Raw genomic sequence first — 21,078 nt, 5'->3', positions numbered from 1 at the left:
TGGCTTCTGCTCATGATCTCAGGGTCCTGGGATCCAGCCCTGCCTCCGGCACCATGCAGTCTGCTTGAGATTCTCTTTCTCCCTCTTTGTCTGCCCCTCCCACTCATGCTGTCTCTTTCTAAAATAAATAATTAAAATTAAAAAAAAAATTGTTGGGTGCTAAAAAAATCATTCATCAAGCTGATATACTACTACTGATCTTTATGAGGCTATTATAATGAATAAACACTATGAAGCATCCTGAGAACAAAACTTTTTTAAAAGACAGCACTACACGCTTCCCCGTTGAGGAAAATAATATCCCAATAAAACCATAATTTCTGAAATTTGGTGAATATTTAAGTTCAGCAACATTTGTTATAATGTTGACTTTTTTTTTTTTAAAGATTTTATTTATTTATTTGACAGAGATAGAGACAGCCAGCGAGAGAGGGAACACAAGCAGGGGGAGTGGGAGAGGAAGAAGCAGGCGCATAGCGGAAGAGCCTGACGTGGGGCTCAATCCCAGAACGCCGGGATCACGCCCTGAGCTGAAGGCAGATGCTTAACCGCTCTGCCACCCAGGCGCCCCTATAATGTTGACTTTTAAACACTTGCTTGCATATGTTATTGGTATAAATAGCCTTATTGCAAAAAGTAGAAGTAGGTGATTTTGCCTGATGGGTGTCCTCTTTCATGTTCAGTCCCCCTTTCATAGGTGTATACTCAACTGCCCATGTGCTACCTCTGATACAGAGGATGGAACTCCTGCTAAATTGAAAGGGCGAAACTGACACCTGCCTATTTTAGTAGCTTACCATGGTTTATTTCAGTGACAGAGGATAGCTTCTAGGAAAAATACAGTACACTGACGGGGGGACTTTTACTGTATCTGGTAGAATTCCAAAGCACTTAACACCCAGTCTCCTCACTGGGGTCGACACGGAGGCTCCCAGCCCGCTTAAGTGCAGCTGCTTCTGGCCTGGAACGCAGCTGCTGGTTAACAGCTGTACAGCCTCAGAGCTCCACACTCAAGACCTTGAAGAGGAGCTCACTGCACCCAATTAAATAACGTAAATTGTTATTTTCGGATAAAGCTTCTTGCGTCTTGCCAATGTACCTGGAACTAATGGACAGAAGTACTTTGTTTCTCAGAGCCTTCTCAACTCAGTTTGGGCAATTTTCGTCCCACTTATTAAGATCCCCCCCTTCCCATATACCACTCTTATTATCTACCAGACGAAACAGTTTAGCCTTTTTACTGAACGGCTGTAGGAAAGGAGTACTGAACCCGGGACGGGGGGGGGGTAGTATTAAAATTTTACTTGGTGGGGGAGGGACGGGTGCACTCACAAAACCCCCAAGCGGCCTTACCCCGTGTCCAGCCCTAACTCCTGGTTCCCCTCCCTTGGACTGGGCTCATGCGGCCCCAGGAGGAGACGAACCGAGGGAGGGCGACCAAAGCCCGTCCTCCACCCGTTGCCACCCCGGGTTGCATTGTCCCCACCGAAAAAAAGAGCGAGGAGCCCAACTCGCCCTGCAGCCGGGCCCGCCGGCGGCGAAGGAGCTCCGGCCGCCGGGGGAGGAAGGCGAGCCCGCAGCCCCGCTACTGCTCCGATTGTTACGCGCCCTCAACTTCACAGAGTGCGGCGCTCAGGGGGCGCAGCGCCGGGAGGAGCTAGGGCGGGAAAGCCGCGCCTCCGCCCGCGGTCTCCAGGCCAGCCGCCCGCGTTCTTCCGGCCAGGAGCCCGCGGCGGGGGAGGGGCAGCCGCCGCCCGCGTTCTCCCGGCACCCGCGGCCGGCGGAAGGGCCGCGCGTCGCGGAAGCGCGGCCGCAGCTGAGGATCAGCTGCTGGAGGAGGCGGAGAAGGAGAGGGAGGAGCCTAGGGGGGAAAGGGAGGGAGGGGACCCTCAGGAAGCCGCGAACGCCACCGAGTGTCTGCACACCTCGCTCAGTCTGCCATGGCTGGTTAAAGAACCATCCGGATCGCAACGCGGGGGGAGGGCTGGGTGGGGGGAGAGCGGCGGCCGCGCGTGAGGCCGAGGGAGGGGCGGCGGCGCGAGCGGCGGCGGCGGCGGTTCCAGCATGAAGAGGAGAGCTGGCCTGGGGGGCAGCATGAGGTCAGTGGTGGGCTTCTTGTCCCAGCGGGGCTTGCATGGGGACCCCCTGCTCACTCAGGACTTTCAGAGGAGACGCCTGCGGGGCTGCAGAAACCTCTACAAGAAGGACCTCCTCGGCCACTTCGGCTGTGTCAATGCCATTGAATTCTCCAACAATGGAGGCCAGTGGCTGGTCTCAGGTAAATCAACCCCCTTCCCCGCCCCGCGCCTCCCGGCCCCCTTCCAACCTCCCCTTTCGCTTTCCCTCGCCACCCTCCTTCTGCCCTCCGCCCCCACCCCCTCCCTCCTCAACCCCCCTTCTGCGGTGGGAAGGTTTGGTGTCAAATTCAAACCCTTGCAGGGGGAGGGAGGGGAAGGAGAGGATGTCTTGTAAAAAAGACCTAAAATGGTTGACAGGTCCTTAATTCGCTTTACCCCCAAGTGCACAGTGATCTCTCCTGATGACTGCCCTGGAAGTGTGGGTCGGGGAGGGGGGCGAGATTACCGCCTGACAAAGTTTGATGGGAAACTCTTCCTCCGTGTACTTTAAAAGGTGCGGGGGGCATTTTGGGGATTCGGAGGGGGAGGAGGCCGAGGCGCGCCGGAGGCCAGGGGGATCTCGAGTCCCTGGCGCCGGTGTCCGGGAGCAGGGGCCTTGGGGCTGGGGGCCGGGCGGTGACAGGCCGGCCGCCGAGGGCTCGGGGGCCGCGACTCGGGGGGCTGGCTGGGTGAGCGAGGAGAGGAGCCGGCGGGTCGCTGTTGGCCGCCCCCGTCGGCGCCCTCAGGGGCCCGGCTCCATCTCCCTTCGCTGTAGTGGCCTCTTCCGCGTCGTGTTTTTCTTACGGTGTAGGCAGTGCCGAAGGCTCTGGAGGCTAAGGGACACCGGCCTGAACTTGAATGCGCAACTTGTGAGGCGGGGTGTGGTGGGTGAGCGACCCCCGGAGACTTGCTGGCTGCAGCCCCGCGCCCGCAACCCCCTTTGCCGGCCGCTGCGGTTGCAGGTGGTCTCCGCTCCTCCTCCCTCCCGCGCAGCTGGGCTCGGCTGCCCCCGGGCTCCCCCTCTGGTGTGGGAAAGTGGCGAAATCGAGGCCGGGGCTCCGGCCGGGCGGTGTAGGCCTCGCTCTCCCGGGGCTCCTAGCGACAGGCAGCTGAATCGATAGCCTATTGCTCCCGGGGAGGCCCGGGCCGGGCGGGCCGCGGCGACAGCTGACCCGGGGGAGGTGCTCCTGCTGCCCGTGGGGGCGCTCTCCGCCGCTGCCCTCCTCCCGGGGGTCTCGGGCCCCAGGCGGGCGAGTGGGATGGGGTCCGCTGGGGGCGGCTCCCCGAAAGCGGGCGAAGGGGCGGAGGGCGAAGACGGCTGATCTGGCGTTCCCGCTCGCCTTCTACCCTGCTCCGTCCGTTTTCCTGCATTGAGAGGGAGGAAGCCGGAGGGAGCCCTGCGCTGGACGTGGCGCTTCGCTTCACCCAGGCCGGTCCCCGAATGGTTTTCTAATTTACGTCAGTGGGCAGTTGGCCAGAAACTTCTGGGATCACGGCAAAGCATCCGTTTTCTTCTCGAGTAACAGTCGGAAGTGGCACGGGCGTACAGTCCAATTTAGGGGTAGCAGAGATAAGACTTGTGTGATCATTTCACGATAAACCTTCTGGGGTTTCTCCAGAACTGACTTGACTTTTCCACCCGAGATCGTTTTCTCTTTGACTAGGTAGATTTTGGCCCTAGATCATCCCCTGAAGAAACCCGATATTCTACTTCAAGGCATACCCCAAACAAAAGCTTCCTTCCCCAACACTGCCAAAAATTCCAAGGGCAGAAATGGGGAAGATCTCTTTAAAGAGCTCACCGGTTTTTTCTTCTGTATTCATTATACTCTAGTCTCCTTTCCAGACTGATGTTTTCCAACAGAGATGTCCCCAGACACAAGGAAATTCTCTCTCCTGGGTGAGGGAATTTGAGGGGGGCTACTCTTTTATAGGCTGAACTAATCATGGCAATTAAATCGTGAGTACAGTCATACATTTCCCAGCTTAACACTTTTTAAAAATAACAGATTTATTAAGATATAATTCACATGCCATACAATTCACCCATTTTAAGTTAACACTTTTTAAAAAATACTACAATGTTGCCTCCATTCTCAATAAGTTACCCTTGTGCAGGACCTTCCTCTATGTCTCAAATGAACCCCATTTTCTCTAGTCTTGGCCAGTTAATTTATCTTAATTGTGGTCTGTAGAAGAGGAGAGTCCTTTCCACAGGGCAGGCTCTGGCAAACCTGGTTTTAGGCATTTATTTCCTTATTTTTCTAGGCCTGAGTTGCCCATCTCCATCATTACTTTCTGGGTTTCAGTCTTCTTTGCTCCTTACTCCTCCTCCTTCCCATCACACTTCCTCTAGCTCAGTCCTTCCTGTTTCCTTTTTATCTACTCCTGTCCTTGTTCCCAGTCCATGCATAAGGACCCCTCCCCCCCCGCGGGCCAAGTTTAGCTCAGGTACACTTAGCTTTTCTTACTGATTCCCTGAACGTACACTTTTGGTTAAAAGCCTTTTTAGCTATTCACCTTCCATTATCAGTACAACTTCTGTGAACAGAAAGTTCCTCCTGTTTGCTTCAGATAAGGAAGCCGGCTCTTGAGAGTCATAAATACACCTTAACTTGTTAAAGCTAGTTAAATATTGTTCTGGGAAGTCCTTCAATAATCTTCCCCAATTTAAAACTATTTAAAGTATCAGGCTTACATCTTCTCTTATCTATCATTGTCCTTCTTTAGCAGTCAATACCTGAGGGGAAAGGCTCTTAGGGTTTGAAGTTAATGCTATCTGTCCCTAATGTTTCACAATAATGTGGTGGGAGGCTGGACTCTGGGATGGTAATGAGATTACCTTTATGCATTTTGTTGTTTCTCTTGTATCTTGTCTGGATTGGTTAAAGACTTCAGAAAGTGGTGATTATTATTATTATTAAGATTTTATTTATTTGAGAGAGAGAGAGACAGCCAGCGGGAGAGGGAACACAAGCAGGGGGAGTGGGAGAGGAAGAAGCAGGCTCCCAGTGGAGGAGACCCATGTGGGGCTTGATCCCAGAACGCCGAGATCACGCCCTGAGCCGAAGGCAGATGCTTAACGACTGAGCCACCCAGGCGCCTCAGAAAGTGGTGATTAAAAAGATAGTGTATTCATAGTTTGTTCACTATTTTCATTCCTTAATGTTTGGGCAGGCTCACATTTCTTGTAACTGACACGTCACTATTTGGTAGAATTAACTTAGACCCAGGGCAGAAATATTTGCATGATTCCTGTGGCCTTATAAAATAAGAATTGTTAAGGATACATCATTGCTGTTTTGTTCTAACAGTTGGCCCCTTTTCCAGGGCCCAGTGAGGCCAGCAGATATTAAGAGTAAACCAGAGAAAATCAGGAAGGAGAAAAGGTGTTCTGCTGGGCAGTGAGACTGTCAGCAACAAGTGGGAGGATTTTTTTTTTTATATATTTTAAAACATTAAAATACTTTAACTTAAAAAGTATTTTTCTTTATTGTTCATCAAAGGACGTTACTGTGCTATCCTGTAAGGCAGTGTGGTATTAGCATACACATGGTTGAAATCACTGCTATGTCATTTAATGTGTGACCTTGTAGTCAAGTTGCTAAGCCTCTCTGGGTCTGTTTCGTGATGTACCAGCACTTACCTGAAGGGCTCTCGTGAGAGCCACATTAGGTAAAGTTTAGGTTGTGTGTTGAATAGAATGCCAGGTCTCTCAGAAAATGCTGAGCTTGTTTTCTCTCCCTTTGGTACTTTTAACTTGTGATACCCTTATTAGCTGACACTTGTTCTTACAGTATTGGTAACAGACCTGTGCAAATGGGGCAGACAGGATAGTTTTGTGACTTTTTGATGTGGAATAAGAAGGCATAATGTATGTTGGAGTACTACTCCTAAGACATCCTACCAACATCAAGGAGTGTATGCTAGAACATGTATTTCAGAGATATCCTGGGTTTACCCTTTAAGTCTTTGGTTGCATCTAACAATATTTTTTGATATTTGATATAATTTGATAAATGTTATAATCAATTTGATATAAATTGATATTTAAGACTAATTGATATTAGAACCTGTAGAACTAGCAGATTAATAGGCCATTAGTATGAAGTTTTGAGTTTCAGTGAGAGATTATGATCTCTTTCTTGATGCTTAGGAGTAAAATATAGGAAAAGCACCTTCAGAAGCTTTTCAAATAGGGTCAGTAACTCTACTGTTTCAAAGTGCTAGTCAATAGGAGTTGTGAATGGGGAGAAGCATTTAACTATATTTACTTGGTCATAATATTTCTAACTGAGATAACTAGTCCTATTTCTATTTTACATGGGTCTCTGACTTTATTATCATAAGTTAGGTAGAGATTAATAGCATGAATTGAGGGGTCAGGCTGCCTGGGGGTGAATATCAACTACTTGCTAACTGGGTTACCTTTGTTAAGTCACTCACTCTCCACTTCCTCAGCTATATAATAAGAGCAGTAATACCCCACAGGATTGTGGCGAGGACTGCATGAAATAACACTTGTAAAGTTTTTAACACCAGGGCCTAGCCCTTGCTTTTGCTCTGGTTGCCACTGCTGCAACTCTTCGTATTGTTATTTAGCTTGAACCTCACCAAAAGCTTTTAGGAGATTGACACTTCCAATATCTTACATTTATTTGCACATAGCACAGTACAATGTGAAAAATTGAGAAGGCTCTCAATGAGATGAACTGTTAAAAATGCTTTGTAAATAAGCTTAACCCCAGCATTGTCATCAAAGCTTATTTTTAAGCATCAAATAATAGCTGTGATAATAACCATATGCTCAATTTGAAGCTGTTAATTCATGATCATTTTCTGTTTCCCAATCACTAGTTCTATCAATTTTATGGAATCAGTTTTTTGTAAATAAATTGATCTAAGAGAATGTTATCTACAAAGTGTTTGTCTTTAGCCAGTCTTAACCTCATTAGAACTTCTCATGTATTTAATTGGAATGAATTCGTTGGTCGAGTGGTTAGTTTATCAGGAAAAATATGGTTAGTGGTGGGGCAGATTTGTGACTTGAAAAAGCTTTCATAGTACATACATTTTAATAAGGTGATTAGGGAATTGGTATTTCTTCTGGACTTTTCTATTTACTGATAATGCATTGCTCTGAAGTTGTTAAATTTTATCCTTTGGTCTATTAATTAATTCAACAAATAGTTTTTGAGTGCATAGTTTATAAAGCAGAAGCAATTAGAACAGAAATGATGAATCAGGTATAAACCATGCTCTCAAGCTTGCATTTTAGGAACATTTACTTATCATCTGTAACGGTGCATGGCCCTTTAAAAAATATTTCCCCTCTGCTTTATGATACTTTAATAGATCCCTGATTTTTCTCTGGTTTGCAGTACTTAACAGCAAATAATCCTCTTGCTTATGAGGTTTAGTGGGAAAGAAAGAAGGCTCATAGAGATGGCCTTGGAGGACATTGCTATGATAAATTATAGAGATCGTGTCATAAGGATAAGGTAACGTGGATATTTATAGATGCACATTTTATTTTCCCCTCTTGTTCTTCAGTCAGCTAATTGATACCTGTCAAAGATTGGCAAATTTAGAATTATGCCCAGGTTTGTCACTTCTACTTTAAAATAAGCTAGTGAGGTTGAACTGATGGCCACCAGTCTTATTAGACATTATTAACACAGCAAAAAGCTGTCTTTATGTTCTGTATTGTTCAAAGGATCACCACTGACTTAACTTAGCCAATGTGTTTTTGATATACTAAGAGTTCCTAAGAGGAGCAGTAGCCCTCAGTTATGTATCCTGGTGACCACAAGTGTGTGCTCATTCACTCATTATTGTTAGATTTGGATGTGAAGCGCATTTGGAATCATTTAGATCAGGGAAACTTTATTGACCAGTAAAACTTGAAACACAGTTGCTGCCTCCTGAGTTAAGAAGTAGATGCATTTATCTTATGCATTGAGCCAGTTGAAGAGCACTTCCATTTGTTAATAAATAGCACTTAATTTTATTTTTTTTCTTTTTTATGGTTTCAAGAAGTAATTGCTTTTCTTATTGTTTTAGTCTGAATTTATATACTCAAGAGTAGAATTAAAGCCTTTTAAAATCAAAGGAACTAAAATCCTAATTCAAATGAAGATTACGTAGGTTAAGAAGGAATCGATTCTGTTTTCAATTTTTGGTGCCCCATATTATACGTATTGTCTCTTACAAGTAGAGAACTGAATATTAATCTGTTAGGATTAACCTCAGATTATTGTGAGAATGTGAAATTACATTTCTTTTTTACTTGATTCTCTGTTTTCTTTAAAATTTTGATTTTAAGTTAGAAGGGTTAGGTGACTATTTGCCTGTGAATATGTAAGCTGATTTTAGGTGATCTTTGAATAAATATTTAAATTTTAATAGTACATTTATTTTTATATATGGAAAAGTTAACCAGCATGTATAAAATATTTTTAATGAATTTATTGCTTAAGGTGAGGTTAAAATTTTTAAAAGTCAGTTTAAAGAAAAATAATGTTGCATGTGTTACATGGATATGGCAAAAATCAAAAGTTGATAGAGATTGACTGAAACCTGGGAAATACTGCAGTAGTTAGTCTTTTTTGTATCTTCTTTTTTCCTCATTGAATCAGACAGAAGGAAGGATCTTCATTTTATGGAAAAGGAAGTGGAAAAGTAGAAAGATAACTTGCCCAGAGCTACCTTGCTAGTCTTTGGCAGTCAGCAAGCCAAGTAGGGCCCGTTGCTCCCAGGCACGTTCTAGGTCACCTTTTTATATTTTTCTTTCCCTTTTCTTATAGGGCAATTCACCTTTTCTGGATCTCTTTTAAAAATTGAAAGCTGAGAAATTAGCAATTTCTGAGCACATGTGCAATCTAGTTGCTCCTCTTAGATGATAAATTATATTTCTGTGTTTTGCTGTAAATAAAGTTAACTTATTCCACACAGGTATCTTATGTTTATTTATTCATTAAAAATATTTAATGGAAACATACTATGTGTGCCTCTTTAATCTTAATAATAACTACAAGAATTATTTTTTCTTAGTATTTATTTAGCTTATGATGTGTGCCAGGCTGTCTGCTAAGCACTTTTTATGTCTTATTTGCCACTTGGAAAATAGCCAGTGTTATCTATAGTCTAGAAAGACATAGGCATTTGAAAGTTTTGTTTAATTGTCATAACTAAGTGTTAAAAAAATCAAGAAAGGACATTGATCAGTGACTGCTGAGGGTTCTATAATGCAGAGAACCTTCCCTGGTGGAAGAATAGATATTGGAATTCATTGTTTCTGGTTAAAATGAAGTGAAATATAATTCTTGGGATGAAAAAAGATTACCTTGGCCTATTACCTTGGTCTTTGTAGAAAATTTGGTTCCAATAGCTGCTTCCCAAGTTTCTGTTCTTTTCACCTTTAATACTTATTATTCACTGCTGCCAACAGAAGCTTCCTAAAACTTAACTATCATGATCACACATCCTCTGTTGATCCCTCAAAAAATCTACTGTGCTCCCCAGGGTCCACCAAATTAAAAAGGAATGCCTCACCTGAGGCATTGCTGTTCACAAAGATAAATGTTAAACAATAAAAATAGCTAATTTTTGAGCATGTTATTCATTTACCATGTATCATTTGGGGGTATTTCTTATGTCAGGCATATTTTACATATGTGACCACATTTAATACTTACAAGAACCTTTCCTAAGGTAGGGTTAGTGCTGTTATCCTTATTTTACATATGAAGAAACTGGCGTGGAGAAGTTAAGTGACTTCCAAGGCTCCTGTAGTTTGCAGTGGTGCTGGGTTTGCAGCCTGGGTCTGCTGGAGCAGCTGAGACGTGCTGCTGACTGCTTTGAAATTTTTAGACTATTTTGTAGGATCTGACTTTTCCCCTATATTCTCTTCTCTTGCTGCTCTCACTGTGATACTTTGATAACTGCTTTCCCCCTCCCCCATTTTGTGTAAATGAAGGGAGGGGATGTAGCTGTGGGGATGGATCAGTGGGCTTTGAGCCAATAAGCATAGTTCTGGTCATAGATACTGCACTCACCCCTCCAGCAGATCTCTCTTGGTGCTAGAAATCACTTTACCTGGATGTAATCTCGGCAGTCATCTAAAGTCTCCTTCCTTACACTTTGCGAGTTCCACAATTGTTTACATAAACCATGTAACTTCACACTGGGTTAAACTCACCTGCTTTAGTGAGGTATAATTAGGAGTGGGTATATTCTGGTTACCAGTTTGGTTCCTCTTCTCCCTTAGCCCAACCAGAGTACAAACAACATACATGACTCATACTATTTACTGAGCCTGTAATTTGAGTTTGATATCTGCTGAAAGCATGCTGATTGAGTACATTTGCCTGATTTCAGCCAAAAGAAATAGGTGTCTCCTCATAAGGACATTGATGAATAATGATAAAGTGCTTTTTGGAAGAAGGTTTAAACAATGTAACATAGGATAATTTGCCCAAAGAGCACTGGTAAGTCATTTGGAAGTGCTTTGCCACAGACACAATATCATAAAGGAAGGTATGACTCCTAGACCAGATGATAAGCCTGTTTAATCCTTAGTAAGCTTGAACTATAGCGTTCTTGCAAATAAAATTTACTTCTGTCACCAGCAACTTCACTCTGCTTTTGTGAAAAAGAAGGCATTCCCTTTCCAAGGTTATTCGCAGATTAGGGTTAACAAGGAGGGTTAGCTTCTACTTGGTCTTCACATCAGTTATCCTAAGTCAGGAATTCAGGGAAAGACTTGACAACAGCAGTTTGTCACTTTTGTTATCTGCTTTTCCCATACCTTCACGGACATACTTTCCTTGCTACCTTATTCACTCATTGCACTTTGCAGTGTTGATACCCAAGATTCTATCACGTACCTCTGAGGATGCAGAGTTGATATGCATTGGAGGTCAAGTCCGTGTGCTCTGAGTATTATTTTCTTATTAGGGACAATTTTAAAATGGAAGTTATATTCTGGAGGGCTGGGGCATGTAGGAATCGACGAGAAAATGGCATCTGAGGAAATTGATAGGTTTATAACAGATCCTAGTAGCAGAGATGTTGGTGGAAGGACTGATTCCCATCTTGCCTTTGGCTTCTGTTGGGTTCCTACCTCTTGATACAGTGAGGTAAGATTTCCTCACATGGTTGATAAGCTAACTCTGTATGTCCCCTGCCTACCTTGCTGTTGGCTGGGGTCCTTTATACCTGGGATACTTGGGACTATCCTAATTCCCCCATTGTCCCAGTACAATTATTAGTGCTCCTTTCATTTTAAAGTCCTAGTTTCAGTGATCAGTTACATGGCCAACTCATAATCACCTGAGCTGCCTGGTATTCAAGTAAAACCAAAGCTCTACTCTTCTTAGCTCTTCCTAAGAATGAATGCCTCTGGTGAGAAAGCCTCCAAGCCTCCATTCTGTTGTCAGGTCTTTGAGCTGCCACGTTTAAGGTACTGGATTGAACCTGAGAGACAAAGTGGTTGGTTAGTCAGTCATTTGTCCCTTCCTTTCTTATTAGAAAGGAGTAGAGGCAGCTAAAACCATTAAAAAAACGCCACATCCAGGGCCTAGTCAGTTACCCCTTCGTTTGTATATACCTCCTCTTATAGTTATTGTTCTGTTCACTTGTACATTCTTCTCCCTTTTTAAAAAGTCTTCCTGTGGGTGGTTTTCTTGCAGTTGATTTTAAGGAAAGGTGTTTTTGGGAATGATTCCCCACTGAGTTGGGATTTTTTTTCCTGAGATTTTTTTTTTTAATCCAAAATGTGGGTGTGATATTGATATTAAAACCATGTTATTAAAACTCCATGTTATGGAGTATCTGTGCAGCACCCAGAATACATTTAGATTAAAAGTTGGCCCCTCAAATGTATAGAATGGGCCTTGGAAGGATTTTCAGGAATTGTGGTTTTTCAGGTATATGGCCAGTTGGCTCTAGAATGTCTTTCATGTTGTGAAATGACATCAATAAAGAAGTTTACGAGATCTGGGTTAGACTCCTGATTTCACCATTGTCACTGTGATCTTTTACTACTAACGTTATCTCTCTGTAGAATCATAGAATTTTATTGCTGGAAAAGACTAATGGTCATCTAATTGAAGCTTTTAATTTTACATATAGGGACACAGAGGAGCAAAGAAGTAGAGTGATCTGTAGTTTACGACTAGAAGTAGTACCGTCAGGATTAAAATCTGAATCGGAGTCTTCTGATTGGGTCTCAGTAGGTAAAGTCTCCGGGTTTCTGAAGGACTTTACTCGAGTAAAGTGTTAAACTCTTTCGTTGGCTTCCTCTGCCACTACATTCTTTCCTTATTTATTTTTTTAGGTTTATTTATTTTAAAGAGTGCGTATGCATGAGCAGGGGGAGGGGCAGAGGGAGGGGCAGAGGGAGAGGTGGGGAGAGAACCCTCAAGTAGACTCCCTGCTGAGGGCAGAGCCCAACACAGGACTTAATCCCAGGACCCTGAGATTATGACCTGAGCCCAAATCAAGAGTTGGACACTTACTGACTGAGCCATCCAGGCGCCCTTCTGCTACTGCCTTCTGTCTGCAGTTTCATTGTCCCTGAACATGGTGGTTTTGATTAAGTTGGCAGTGCCTGTTATTTTAGAGATGAGTCAGTAGAGATTTTCCAGGTTGGAGGCAGACTGTCACTCTGGCTGAGTCTTCAGTTTTAATTCTTAGTCTGCCTATACTTCCCTTACTTTGGAAAGTCTGTTTCCTTCCAAGAACATTACTCAGGAGGAGGAATTTTCTGCAAACCTAGGTGCCTGTCAGATCTTGTTATACAATTTCTCTCATTCTGGATTTCCATTCAGGTCTTGTATCTAAATTTCAGTTGTATCTTTTATGTTACTACTTAAGGCCAAGTGACTAATTGGAACCTCTGAGGACTGTTGTGTTTCTTTTTTTTTTTTTTATAGGTGTCTTAACCAAGTTTCATGGTTTAGTACAGATATCACTAGCTGCCATAGATGGCTGAAGCATGTGTTTTTGCCTTCCACATACTGGCAAGAAACAGCTGAAATTTGCATGTTTGACAACCAGCTTCAAACAGTCCTTGAGACTCAGTGTTGACATCTGTGTTTATACCTGCTTGTGGGTGGGTATTGTGTGCCTTCCTAAAAGGACTAAAAAGCACTGGGCCTGCATTGGTTCAACCTTTTTAGAATTGCTCAAGAAGAGAAAAGAAAGCTTTATTATGTTGTTAATGTTGCTTATGCAGGGTATTTTGCAAAAGTCAGGCAGGTAGTGTTCTTATTTTAAAAAATGAAAAAATGAGAAACTACTCACAATAAATGAAGAGAGTGTCTGTGATATAATCAGGAGATCATATTGTCCAGGTTAGTTCTGTATGGCAGAAGAAGTGAGACTGGACATTGTACATGATCTGTGGTCTGGAAGTACCTAACAGTGCATTGTACTATCTTAATAACTTCCTTGTAAGTCCTTACTGTTGTTGAGATCCAAGAATCTGTTTTTAGTGTTCCCCTAGCTCTATTTGAGGAGCTTTTGCCCTTTGACATTTCACTAATTCCATACTTTATTATTGAGAATTTCCTGTTGAATCATGCAAGTCAATAGAATAGGGCATTTAGAAGACAAGCTTCCCACTTACTCATAAGTTTTTAAAAAGATCATGTATTAATTATAGGAAATTCAGAAAATAAAGAGACATTTAAAGAAAGGAAGTATACCACTTAGGATGACCATTTTTGACACATGGGACATATTTTTAGCCTTTTTTGTATGCACGTGTACATATTTTAAAAATAAAATTGAGGGGTGCCTGGGTGGCTCCATTGGTTAAGAGCCCTACTCTTGATTTCAGCTCAGATCGTGATCTCAGGGTTCTGGGATGGAGCCCTGGGTCGGGCTCATCAGGGAGTCGGCTTGAGATTCTTTCTCTCCCTCTTCCTTGGCCCCTCCTCTTGCTTGTGTTCTCATGCTCTTTCCCTCTCTCTCTCTCAAATAAATAAATTTTTAAAAAATTTTTTAAAAATTGGAATTAGGTCATCTCTGCTGTTTTGTAACTGTTTTCTCAATATTAACATTTTTTTTGGTATGTCATTGAATATTTCTCAGAAGCAGTGTTTCTCAACCTCAGCAGTATTAACATTTGGGGCTCAGTAATTCTGTGTTGTGGGGGCTGTCGTGTGCTTGTAGCATGTTTAGCAGCATCACCGGCCTCTAACCAGTATATGCCAGTAGCACCTCCCCCACTGTGTTGACCAGAAATGTCTCCAGACGTTGCCAGATGGTCCAGGCAGGAGAGCACTCTGGTTGAGAATCACTGTCTAAATAAAAAATTCTTAGACTCTTTGGTCTCAGTACCCCTTAAAAGTCATTGAAGACCTCAAAGAACTTCAGTTTATGTAGGTCATTTTTATCAGTTTTTATTGTATTAGAATTTAAAACTAATAAAGCTTAAAAATTCATTTAAGAAAGAAATAATAAACTTTATATTAACATAATAATGTCTTAATGAAAAGTAACTATTTTCCAAAATAAAAAATAGTGAGAGGAGTAACTTATTACCTCTTTCCAACTCTTTAGTATCATAATAGACATTATCAAGGCATTTACATTTAATCTGTTGTGAAATGTTGGTTTAGCTGACATATATGAAGAAAATTCAGCCTTACACAGGTATGTAGCTAGAAAAGGGAGAGTATTTTAATGCCTTATCAGATAACCATGCATATTCTTTGAGATTATATCAAAACTCAACAAGTGGAATTTTCTTAAAGATTAGTTGCAAGGTAGAACCTGAAACCATATCAGAGAAATTTTCAGTCTGTTACATTAAAATCCTTTAGTCTGTAGGAGTGCCTGGGCGGCTCAGTCGCTTAAGCAACCGGCGCTTGGTTTAGGCTCAGGTCATGATCTCAGGGTTATGAGTAGGGGAGTCTGCTTGAGATTCTCTCCCTCTCACCCCCTGCCCTTCCGCACCCCTGTGCGCACACATGTGCACACACTCTCAAAGTAAGTAAATAAAATCTTTTTAAAAAGGCCTTCCCCTTAGGTTGTTGGCTTTTGAAAAATTCAAAGATCAGGCAACCTTGAGGCTGCATTCCTCTATGGCAATAACTGGCTGGAGCTGTATAGTGGCTTGTTTTTTAAAAGGGTTATAGGCCGCCCCTTATTCTGACAGGTGTCACTCATTTGTTTTGAGGCTAAATCATGGTAAGGAGCACAGTCTCTGGAGCCAGATTACCTGGCTGGGATTCAGATCCCAACTCCCGCTCTTGATTGCTGTGTACCTTCAGGTTATTTAGCTTTTCTGTAGTTTTATCTGGATAATAAGGATAACAACAATACCTACTTCATAGGATTGTTAAAAGCAAAAGCGTTAGAAGAGCCACTAAATGTAAAACCCTTAGGATAGCCTCTAGCCCAGAGCAGATTTAGCTAAGTTAGCTATTGTTCGAGTTCAAACAGCACATGATTGGCTAACATTTCTGTAGCTCATACTATGTATCAGGCAATGGTCCAAGCCCTTCACACAGATCTATCTCATTAATCCTAACGTAACAGTATAAAACAGGTAGAGTTATTTTCTCAATTTTGCAGATGAAAGGATACAATTGAGAGAGGTTAAGTAATCTGCCTGAAGGCTCTCAGCTAGTAAGTGGTAGCAACACTGAGAGTTGAACCTATGCACTTGTATTCTGAGCCTGTGGTTTTGAATGCTGTACTGCCTCACGCTACATCTACATCTAAAATAGGTCTAATTCCAGAAGTGGCAGGCTTGGGTAAATGGAGAGTAGTGCTCTTAATGTTTTTGTAAGTGATTTGAGGAGAATATGCATATAAATATCTCAAATTTATATATGACATCATTTCCTTCCGGTAGTGAAACACCAAACCAATAAGGATAAACTGCAGGCAACTGTTTTTATCTGGGGGAAGTGAGTGAGAACAGTGAGTGACTTTCTTTCTGTCTTCCTTCCTTTCTTAAGAGTGAGAGCATGGGAGGGTAGGGGCAAAGGGAGAGGGAGAGAGAGAATCTCAAGCAGCCTCCACACGCAGCAGAGCCAAACCAGGGCTCAGTTTCATGACCCCTGAGATCATGACCTGAGCCGAAACCAAGAGTGGGATGCGTAATGGACTGAGCCACCCAGGTGACCCTGATTACTGACTTTCACAGTAGGTAAGTGTAAAATTAAATAATGAAAAATAACAGACTGCATGATGTGCTTCAAGATATTCAGTAAGGAGAGTCATTTTGGTCTATTATTTGAAGGTCAGAAAGGCCAGCAAATACTCCAAACCCATTAGGATAGCTATTACTTAAAAACGAAATGAGACAAAACAAAGCAGAAAATAACAGGTGTTGGTGAGGATGTGGAGAAATTGGAAGTCTTGTGCAGTGTTGGTAGGAATGTAAGACGGCACAGCCATTGTGGGAAACAATATGGCAGTTCCTCAGAAAAGTAAACAGAATTACCATATGATCCAGGAATTTCATTTCTGGGTATAAACCCCAAAGAATTGAAAACAGGGAATTGAGCAGATAATTTGTACATTGTACACTCATGTTCATAATAGCATTACTCACTGTAGCCAAAGGGTGGGAGCATGAATGGACAAACAAAATGTGGTATATACATAAAATAGAATATTATTCAACCTTTAAAAGGAAACCCTGACACATGGCACAGTATGGATGAACCTTGAAGACATGATGATGAAATAAGCTAATTATAAAAGGAAAGATTTTTATGAGTCCATTTATGAGGTGCTTAGAGTAGTTGAACTGATAGAGGCAGAAAGAGGGTCTCTATAGAGTTAGAATCGTGGTTGCCAAGGGCAGGGGGAAGGCAGGAATGGAGATTTATTATTTAGTGGATACAGAATTTCAGTTTGGGAAGACGAAAAAGTTTTGGAGATGGGTCGTGGTGATAGTTGCATAACAATGTGAAAATGTGAATGTATTTAATCCCACAAAACTCTACACTTGAAAATGACTTAAGAAAAACCCCCAGCAAAATGCTAGGCATCTCTAGGAAAAAAAAATTGGAGACAAAATGGAAAATGCTTTTCTTTCCTGTGTAATGCAGTAGGGCAGACTCACTTAAAATTCTTAGTAGTGCTTTGGCCTCTCCACTTTGGTAAGACGGATACAACTTGGTTTAGGCTCCCGGCGTAGCTCCTTGGATTATTAGCAGGTCAATATCTCTCTCTGATGCTCATCTGGAAAAAGGGTTTATATAATTCTTACCTCACAAGCAAAGATGTATGTGAATGAATTTCTGTACTAATAATAATGCTAATTATTTTCATCTTTGGGAAAATAGCAAAACAGACTTTATTTCCCAGTCACTGAAGTGGCTGGCTGTGTGGCCCACCGGCTCTGCCTCTGTATCTTCATGCTGCGTCTTAGAACTCAGGAGACTTATGGGCCACACAAAAGTTTGGCTTCACAGAGTGGCGATTATATACACTGCAAAGAAGGAGTAAATAGGCTAAAAAGATTTAAGTCAGGCTGAATAATCTGCCAAAGGCAGATGCTTAGCTGACTGACCCACCCAGGTGCCCCTACAATGTAAAAGGGTATTAACTAAAATTGCTATTCCCAACAGGTAACCTCTGTTAGACATTTTGATTTTGCCCTTCCATGTGTGAATTTATGTATTTTTTTTTTTTATTAAAATGTATCAAGGTATTGACTGACTCAGTAGAGCATGTAACTCTTGATCTCAGGGTTGTGAGTTCAAGCCTCACATTGGGTGTAGAGATTACTTAAAAATAAAATCTTAGAAAAATGTATCATGCTATTCATACCCTTATGCCACCTAAAACAAGAGTTGGAAACATTCGGACAAGTTCATGAATGATACGTATAAGAAACTAGAACATTTTGAGGGGTCTGTATATCTAATATATGACGCACTGGGTAAGTGTTTTTACATTATCTCAATACACACACAACCCTGCGAGATAGTTGGTATTTTATTCGTTTTAGAATCATAAACTGAGGTTAGAGAAGTAGAATAACTCGCCCAGGGACACATGGGTAGTGCATCTGTGCACTTTTCTTCTAGAGCTTGCACTTACTTCATGTACCCTTCCATAGTACCACCTTTGCTAGGACCCAAAATCCTGGCTCAAATCCCATTTTAAAAAAGAAAATAGTGTTTTGAATAGTTAATACAGTTGCTAACACTTTTTTATCTTAGTGATTATTCCGTGTCAGTACAGACAGAAGTGCCTCATGCTTTTTTTTTTTCCCCTACGTGTCCCAATACATGGTACATACGTGAACAATCAGCTTTTTTGCATTTTATTGTGGTAAAATACACATAACACACTGGGGCGCCTGGGTGGCACAGCGGTTGGGCGTCTGCCTTCGGCTCAGGGCGTGATCCCGGAGTTATGGGATCGAGCCCCACATCAGGCTCCTCCGCTATGAGCCTGCTTCTTCCTCTCCCATTCCCCCTGCTTGTGTTCCCTCTCTCGCTGGCTGTCTCTATCTCTGTCAAATAAATAAATAAAAAATCTTTTAAAAATACACATAACACAAAATTTACCATTTTTACTATTTCTAACTGTATAGTTCAGTTGCATAAAGTGCATTCACATTGTTATGGAACCATCATCACCATTCATTTTCAGGACTTTTTCATCTTGCAAAACTGAAACTCTGTTCCCATTAAACAACCACTTCCCGTTGTCCCCCTCCCCCCAAGCTCCTGGCAGCCACCATCTACATTATGTCATTATGAATTTGACTAGATGCCTCATATAAGTGAAATTGTACAGTGTTTGTCCTTTTGTGTTTGATTTGTTTCATTGAACAGTAATTTTAACCCAACTTCTGATGGCCTTTTAAATGGTTTAGTCTCTTGCTCTTCAGATAATATGCTGCAGGCATATTTGATCCTGAGTTTCAGAATGCTTTCTCAGTCCCGTCCTCTGCTTGGCTGAATTTGTGAAGAGGCCCAAAACAAATTCTTTTCCTTCTGGGCCTCAGCTTTTCTGGACTATAAAAAAAAGAATAATTTTAAATAATAACTTCTGTTACAGTATGCTATGAGGTCTTGTATAGTTTTTGCTTATATTATAGCTCAGGACCCTTTGAAAGAGTATTCTTTTTTATTTATTTATTTTACAATGCAGGGCTCGAACTTATGACCCTGAGATCAAGACCTGAACTGAGATAGAGTCGGATGCTTAAACTGACTGAGCCATGCAGGCACCCTGAAAGAGTACTCTTTTAAATATAAAGTTTTTTTTGTGGGGTGTCTGGGTGGCTCAGTCAGTTAAGCATCTGTCTTTGGCTCAGGTCTGTCCCAGGGTGCTGGGATGGAGCCCTGCATCGGGCTCCCTGCTCGGCGGGGAACCTGCTTCTACCTCTCTCTCTGCTGTTCCCCCTGCTTGTGCTTCCTCTCTCTCTCTGTCAAATAAATAAAACCTTAAAAGGTTTTTTTTAACTACGAAACTGCTGCCACAATGTGATTATAGTACATTTTGAGATGAGTTGGTGAGTTTAGTGCAGAATTAAATCAATCCAAAATGACCAGTGTCAGAATAGCTATGTTCCTTTGGCGTTCTCAGATGAATTAAAGCTAAGCATTTGTTCATGAGGAAATCAGGCTTAGAAGCCCTGTCCTCTGCTTGTCCCTTGCCTGGTCCTGGTGCCAAGCAGAAAGGCCTTTCCTTCCTACGAGGTCCCTGTGCTCCCCCAGAGAAGCCCTAGAGAGACTGGGGTTAACCCCATGGAAGCACCCGGCCATCAGGCTCGCAGAGCTGGCTTAAAGGATCAAACTCTTCACCTGGATTATTTGCAGGTCCGACAGTCTCTCTGCATGGAAGCATCCAATACACCTCTACTCTTTTGAATTTGACTAGATGATTCACAGAGAGAGGAGAACTATCGAGTTTTTTTCAGGTTCTGAACTGATTTATCCTTATTTCACCAGCCCTCCTTTGCTTTGTGGGGTCAGAGATTTGGCCACAGCTGTTATGCTCCCTCTACTGGCTTAAAAGTAGCTCAGCAATATCAGGTGATGACCTAGTTTGCGCCCACTGTGGTTTTTGTCAGTACATGGTTGAAAAGTGTTGTCATTGCACAGAACTCTTTTTTTTTCTTAATTTATTTATTTGAGAGAGAGAGAGAGATAGCCAGAGAGAGCGGGAACGCAAGCAGGGGGAGTAGGAGAGGAAGACGCAGGTTCCCAGCGGGAGAGCCTGATGTGGGGCTCGATCCTGTAACGCCAAGATCACGCCCTGAGCCGAAGGCAGACGCTTAACGGCTGTGCCACCCAGGCGCCCCATGCACAGAACTCTTAATACCTTGCCTAAGGAAATTAATGTGTGCGTGTGTGGGGGGGAGTGCACCTTACTTCTTCTGACACTAACCTTGAGGGCAAAGTAGAAGCAGCAGCCCTGCCACAGCCATAATTTCTGCCTCAGTGATTCCAATCTCCTGTGGACTTGGGCTGTCATCATCATGTTAGATACTAAGGACACATCATTTTAAATGATCCCAAGGCATTCTACAAATAACCATGTATTTTAAATTACTAAGCATTGTTTGGCAAAATTAAATCATCCTATCAATGTCTAGAATGAACACTAAAGATAATGCTGTCTGGATGATGCCGGAAGACCCTTAGCAGAGAGTGGTTATGTCTTTAAAGTGCATAGGTGTAGATATTACTGTTTTTTTTTAAAGCTGCTCCAGTTCAGGAGAGGTTGTGCTGCCTGGCATTGGTCTGAGTGAATGAATACAAGTGCCATCAGCTCTGTATTTCTTTGCCATGAGTATCCCAGCCCATCCTGGGGAGTCTTGTTTTCATTTTTCCTTTTCTGTCATGACATTTTTTAAAAAGTTTTCTTTATTTAAGTAATCTCTACATCCAGTGTGGGCTCAAACTCACAACCCTGAGATTGAGAGTCACATTCTCTTCTGACTGAGCCAGCCAGGCGCCCCTCTATCATG

The 21,078-nt window shown here is 42.6% G+C and overlaps 1 protein-coding gene across 3 annotated transcripts in view; it reads left to right on the top strand.

Moving 5' to 3' along the window:
• The first annotated feature begins 1,881 nt into the window (after positions 1 to 1,881).
• DCAF5 (DDB1 and CUL4 associated factor 5) overlaps positions 1,882 to 21,078 on the top strand; it is a 91,768-nt gene continuing 72,571 nt past the window's right edge. Inside the window, exon 1 of one of the 3 annotated variants that reach the window (XM_034642814.1) lies at positions 1,882 to 2,278. In XM_034642814.1, coding sequence (XP_034498705.1) covers positions 2,065 to 2,278 — 214 coding nt within the window. In that variant the 5' untranslated portion in view covers positions 1,882 to 2,064. The remainder of the gene's footprint in view (positions 2,279 to 21,078) is intronic. The other 2 variants (XM_011222059.3, XM_002917023.4) reach the window with 2 other exon arrangements.

This window comes from Ailuropoda melanoleuca, chromosome 14 (assembly GCF_002007445.2).
Source record: "Ailuropoda melanoleuca isolate Jingjing chromosome 14, ASM200744v2, whole genome shotgun sequence".
In the NCBI taxonomy this organism is placed as follows: Eukaryota; Metazoa; Chordata; class Mammalia; order Carnivora; family Ursidae; genus Ailuropoda; species Ailuropoda melanoleuca.
This window is presented reverse-complemented; position numbering and strand designations above follow the sequence as displayed.